General features: G+C 54.7%; 1 protein-coding gene and 1 long non-coding RNA gene across 2 annotated transcripts; one reads left to right on the forward strand and one right to left on the reverse strand.

Moving 5' to 3' along the window:
- Positions 1-205: 205 nt before the first annotated feature.
- LOC102370456 lies at positions 206-3,694 on the forward strand. Its single transcript, XR_325628.3, has 2 exons — positions 206-750; positions 2,676-3,694. It is a non-coding gene; the product is annotated as an uncharacterized LOC102370456 (long non-coding RNA).
- Positions 3,695-4,244: 550 nt separating this feature from the next.
- Positions 4,245-5,830, reverse strand: LOC112549096 (HRAS-like suppressor 3; the record flags this gene model as incomplete). Its single annotated transcript, XM_025195909.1, has 1 exon — positions 4,245-5,830. A coding segment is annotated over one exon (402 nt), but the record flags the coding sequence as incomplete, so codon positions are not given.
- Positions 5,831-5,862: the final 32 nt, after the last annotated feature.

Genomic DNA, 5,862 nt, shown 5'->3' on the forward strand with positions numbered 1-5,862 from the left:
AAGAGGAGGGTCAAGCCATGACATCATTCCCGGCAGGCGGTTCCCGTGGTGCTTTGTGGCACCAGGAGTCAGGGACAACATTTCCCACACTGCCCCGGGGCAGACGTCGTGTCAGTGTCCTCCTGGGGCCAGCCTGTGCCCCCTTCCTGCCCAGCCCCGCCTGCTCCTCTTCCACCAACAATGGCTTCTGGGCACAGTTGGGATCTTGTTGGGGGGTGGGAATTGGGCCCATGGGCTCGGGGGGGCCCTGTGCCCCACCCCCGGACTACGTTTTGTCAGAACCCATTGACTAAATGCTTCTGGCACAGCGGAAACTCCCAGCACAGCAAAAAGCCCCGCCAAGCCCAACGGCTGCAATCGTTTAAGTTTCAACAAGTCCTGGTGATTGGCTGACCGTGCGCGCCACCCATTGGCCGGTTACAAATTAATCCCACTTGGCAACTAGTAATTGGCTTACTAGCTATATAAAAGTAAAATCAGTTTCCGCCCTCGTTGGAGAACTCCGCACGCGTCTTGGAGTAAACTTGGCGGACTGACCACCCACCAACAACCCCCCGTCACCGACTTTCCTGACGTACCCCGTCCCTGGTACCACGATAAGCCGATTACAGAACGTCTCGTCTCGTCTCGTCTCGTCTCGATACCCCGTCGCGTTCCAGAGAGCGCTCGCTGCGTTTGTAACTGCAACTGTGGTGGGAGAAAACTCCCTGGGGTTCATTGTCTAGCTGCATAGGAACCAGACAACCACGGGTAAAGTATTAACAGCCGTTTATTTGCTCGAGCAAAGACCATAAAGCCGCCAGCAAAAGGCAAAATGGCCCCCCCCAAAGGGTGGGGCGTTCTTTTATACTTTTTCCAACAAGGCAACACTACAGGGTTAACAGAAGCAATATTTGGGCGGTGCTTCACAAATCTTTATAACAGCATATTTCTATTAAGCTGAACTAGCACTTATTAAAAGCTAGAAGTTAAGTAAGAGTAACATTATGATACGTTAGCAAGAACTTGCAGTGGTAGATACTTCTGAAGGACACGATCACTGTACTTGGAACAATGGCTTCTTTGTCTTATCTTGCTTCGTGCTGTAGCTGATTTTCCAGCACACAGACACAGATCCACTTGTTGCGTTTTACTCAGAAAATGCTTAACACAGTTAAAGTGATTACTTGACACAAGCAAAGGCTTAGCTATCATTCTGCCTTGTGGTCAGCGGCATTGCTAGGCCACAGGTCATGCCTTGTATTCAGCTGCAAAGCTAATACTTCTTAATAATCCAAATTAATGTTAACTTAACAGTATGCTTATCAGAAAACTATTCTATTTCAGGGTAATAACAAACATGCTCACCACACAACCAAAGGCAGCGTTCTGCCTGCGCTGCGCGCATCAGCGGCGTAAATAAACAATCTATTTTTACCAATACGCATCCGTGCCTAATTCCGCTCCATTCGCCGAAGTACCCACCTGGCGCTCCGGGCTACCGGCCATAGCCCGGCAAGTCGGCCGGCCACCGCATGGCGTCACGAACAGGATCCGGGGAAGGAGCAATGGAGTCGGGATTAGTTAAAGCCTACCCCCTTCCCAGTGGGGTGCGCGTAACGTCCGATTCGGGTGACCGATGGGGCCGCGTTACATATCGTCAGGCAGGATGGGAAGGGACACCCCCGGACAAGTTTAACTGTCCGACTCTGGACCCCCAGTCGCGCAGCCATGAACTGCTAACCCAGCTCCGTGATAATTTAGAAGCGGAGGGCCGCACCGCAACAAGGTGGACAGGCCCCGAATGGGACAAAGGGAAAATGATTAATGTACTGTTCCGCACAGTTTCACTCCCACTACGCAAAAATGTGAACTTAGAAACCCAGCTAGCCACGGTCAGCAAAGCTGCCGTGGAAATGGCGGGGCGGGACCGCCTGCCGTGGAAATGGCGGCGCGGCACAGCCCCAAGCCACCGCTTGAAAATGGCACCAAGGAAAAGGGGAAGGGCTCAGAAAGCCCGGAAGAGAAGGGGGAAGAGGGCGGCGCCACGAAAGGCTGGGCGGGAACGCAGCCAACGGCCCCGCCCCCTTATTGCGGAGGGGGAACCACCGGGCGGGAACCTGTATCCAACCCTCCCGCCGGGTACGCCGACACCCCCGGCAGCTGCTCAACCCAAAGGCCCAGCCAGCGCGCCGAGCCATCCCACTGAGCGCCCGGTTGAGTACCAAAGGCCGAGACATCACCAACCTGACCCTCGAAGAGCATCGAAACCGCCACCCCAGAGGACGCCAGAGGAGAAAGCCATGTTTGGGTTCCTCCTGAACCACTCCAAACTCACTAAATAACAGCTACGCGTCTTAGGAGATGCAGGACAACGACAGCTGGCGAAGGGGTTGGGCTTCCGATATGTTAAAAAGACAGAACCCGAATAACCGCCGCCGGCCGGGCCAGCAGAAACACCTGTCAACCTGGCCCGGCGGACCCTCGCCTTGTACGAAACTCGTCGTAGAAACTGCTACCAACCCACGCCCTGCAACACTTCCACATGGCGCTACGACCCTACCCCGACTGCAGATCACCTGCAGGGGGCACTAACTGACTTTCTCCGATGCTTTAAACAGCAAAGTGTACCCACGCCAATTACGACAGCAAGTCTACGAAAACCCAAATTTACTGCTCTTGGTTTTCCCTTACAGGTCCGGAACCCAAGACGCACGACGGTCGTAGACCCACACCGAAGGGAAGAGCGACACCGCGAACACTGAGACGCCGACGCGTGACATCGCCATGACACCTGACCACACCGTCATACTCGGACTACTCGTAATTAGCTCAATCCTATTAACTCTCTCAGCAGATGTAGAAACCCGCATGCTTCCAAATGTCTCAATACCCTTAAATAAAAAAATCGAGTCGATGCGAAAAATCGCCGCCAACGTGAACAAAATCTCAGGTATCGGACAAGGGTGGCTATCTGACCTATTCAATTGGTTTGGCTAAGACGCATCCTCACGGTTTTTACACCTCTTAACCCCCCTTATTACCTTGTTAATGCCTCTTTTTAGTATTGGTATTTGTGTATGTGTTAGTTGTTGTTTTATACAATACCTTAAAAACAAACTTATTTCGCTATCTGCTTTTGTATATACCCGCTTGCCATATGAACCCCCCGAACAAGACGACGAAGACGTAATTGGCTTATAAGCATAATAGTTCCGACTGTGCCATTGGCAAGGGGGCATGTCAGAACCCATTGACTAAATGCCTCTGGCACAGTGGAAAATCCCAGCACAGCAAAAAGCCCCGCCAAGTTCAATGGCTGCAATCGTTTAAGTTTCAACAAGTCCTCGTGATTGGCTGACCATGCGCACCACCCATTGGCCGGCTACAAATTAATCCCACTTGGCAACTAGTAATTGGCTTACTAGCTATATAAAAGTAAAAGCAGTTTCCGCCCTCGTTGGAGAACTCCGCACGCATCTCGGAGTAAACTTGGCGGACTGATCACCCACCAACAACTCCCCGTCACCGACTTTCCTGACGTACCCCTTCCCTGGTACCACGATAAGCCGATTACGAACGTCTCGTCTCGTCTCGCCTCGATACCCTCTCGCGTTCCAGAGAGCACTCGCCAGGTTTGTAACGGCAACCAAAGTCAGCGTTCTGCCTACGCTGTGCGCATCAGCGGCGTAAGTAAACCATCTATTTTTACCAGTACGCATCCATGCCTAAATCCGCTCCATTCGCCGAAGTACCCACCTGACGCTCTGGGCTACCGGCCATAGCCCGGCAAGTCGGACGGCCACCACACGTTTCTCATGATGCTTTGCATGCAAGGGTACCGCCCCCCCGTGACGCTTTGCACGCCTGGCTCATGCAGTGCTGTGGGGAGGGGGAGGGGCACTGCCCCGGTGGTGGGAGTGGAGATATGGGGGACCAGGGGCAGGAGAGAGGACAAAAGGGGAGGTGGGGGGGAGCAGGGCATGGTGGGGCTGAGCCTTGGGGTGGCCCTGGGGCGTCACTGCCCTCTCCCCCCAGATCCGCCACAGGCCCTGACCCCCACCCCCATGGTCTGGGAGGGAGAGTGGGGGTTGGGAGTCCAGACACCTGGGTTTGCTCCATATCTGGGAGCCCAGACACTCAGCAGCGATTCCACCTCTCTGGCTCCCCTGTGCTCAGCACCCACCCCCCCCCACCCCCCCACCCCCACCGCCCCCCGAACGATGCCACGGGCTGTGCAGGGTCAAGCACTTTATTGGCGCAAGAAAAGAAGACGGGGCGACAAGTAGGGGGTGCACATGGATGCACGTGCACCCCCTACAAAAAGGCACTGCCGACACTTGGCGGTGCCGGTGGGTGGTCATAGCTCACCACCCCACCGCAGACACCACCGGCAGCGTCTGCAGGCAGTCAGCAATCCCCACTGGCTGCCATCGGCGTCCACGGGGCGTCACTGACCGGTAGTCGGTGCTTGACCCCCCTGGCTGCCAAGAGCATCCGTGGGAGCTCCCCGCTTACCGCTGCCGTGCTCCCACCACTGCCATGCCCCCCCCAGCTGCTGGGGGCACGTGCCATTCATGCTTGCGCCTGGGCCAGGGCTCCCAGTGTTGAACATACAGCCAACACGCAGGTTCAGCAAACCAGGGTTTATTGCATAGTAATGGGCAACTGAGTCCGATTATTTAGCACCACGCCACACCACACACTCGTCGTGCACACCATTCACACTAAGTCACCTATTCGCGGCTCTTGGAGTCATGCTGCGATGTCCAGTCACAGGCTTCTTCAAGGCGATGTCCAGTTGAGAGGGGGCGTCGTCTCTCTCACAACGTGCGGGTAGGTTGGTGTTGGTGGTCAAGGCCCTCAGTAGGCTGACTGTTCACTGCCTTTTTATTTCTTTTTGGGGCAGACTTTGACCAAAGCCTGGAAACTGCTGGAGGCTTTTTCACCAATCACCATCTTCCTTTTTGCCTAGATTTATTTTGGACTCTGTCACCAGTTACATTTCATTTTTCACAATCCAGTCTGTTTTTCAGTCCCAGTTGTACCATCTCCACGTTCCTCAGACCCCTGTATCTTACCTGGTTACTTACTACAGCTGGTTCATACCAGCCTTCGTTCAACCATTACTCCCACCTCAGCCACAGCGCACAGACTTACGCAGGCTCACTCCCTGCTTTTTCAGAAAACGGTTGACACAGTTAAGATGGTTATTTAGCATAAGTGAACGGCTTGCTTAGCATAAGCATTCATAAGCAAAATCATAGCGTGAGTATAACATGTTTTGAACAATAATGGCATATTCCAAAACATGTTTCAACACCAGCTACTAGAAATGCCTCCAGCAGATGTAGCCCATGGTGGCAGCAGTGGCCACTACCACAAAGAACAAGGGCAGCGAGAACAAACTCAGCGAGGGGACAGCCACACCAGTCACCGTATCCAGCACCTACGGGACAGGGAGGAGCTGGCTACTGGAGCTGGTGGCAATCAGGACCCTCCCCACACTGCCCGAGCCCCCCAGGCTGGCATCGGGGCCTTGCAGAGGCACCTCCTGCAGCTGCAGGCCAGCACCGCCCGCAGCCCCACGCACGCTCACCCCTGGGCTGGCGCACAGCTCGTGGCTGATGCTCTGGCCATAGCGCAGCTCGGTGACAAAGTGCTCGCAGTTCTGGAGGAAAACATTGTACCATATCTTCCTGCCAGCCTCTGCCTCTGCCTCGGCCAGAATCTCCTCCACCGCCTGCAGGGTGCGTTTGCTGTCGTACTTGTTCACGCGGTACTTGTAACCCCCAAGGATGTAACAGAGACGCTCCTTCTTCACCACGGCCCAGGAGGGTGCTAGGCCACCAGTTCCTCAACTCTTCCTGCGGACCTTTCCTG

Source organism: Alligator sinensis, unplaced genomic scaffold (assembly GCF_000455745.1).
Source record: "Alligator sinensis unplaced genomic scaffold, ASM45574v1 scaffold2085_1, whole genome shotgun sequence".
NCBI classification, from domain to species: Eukaryota; Metazoa; Chordata; order Crocodylia; family Alligatoridae; genus Alligator; species Alligator sinensis.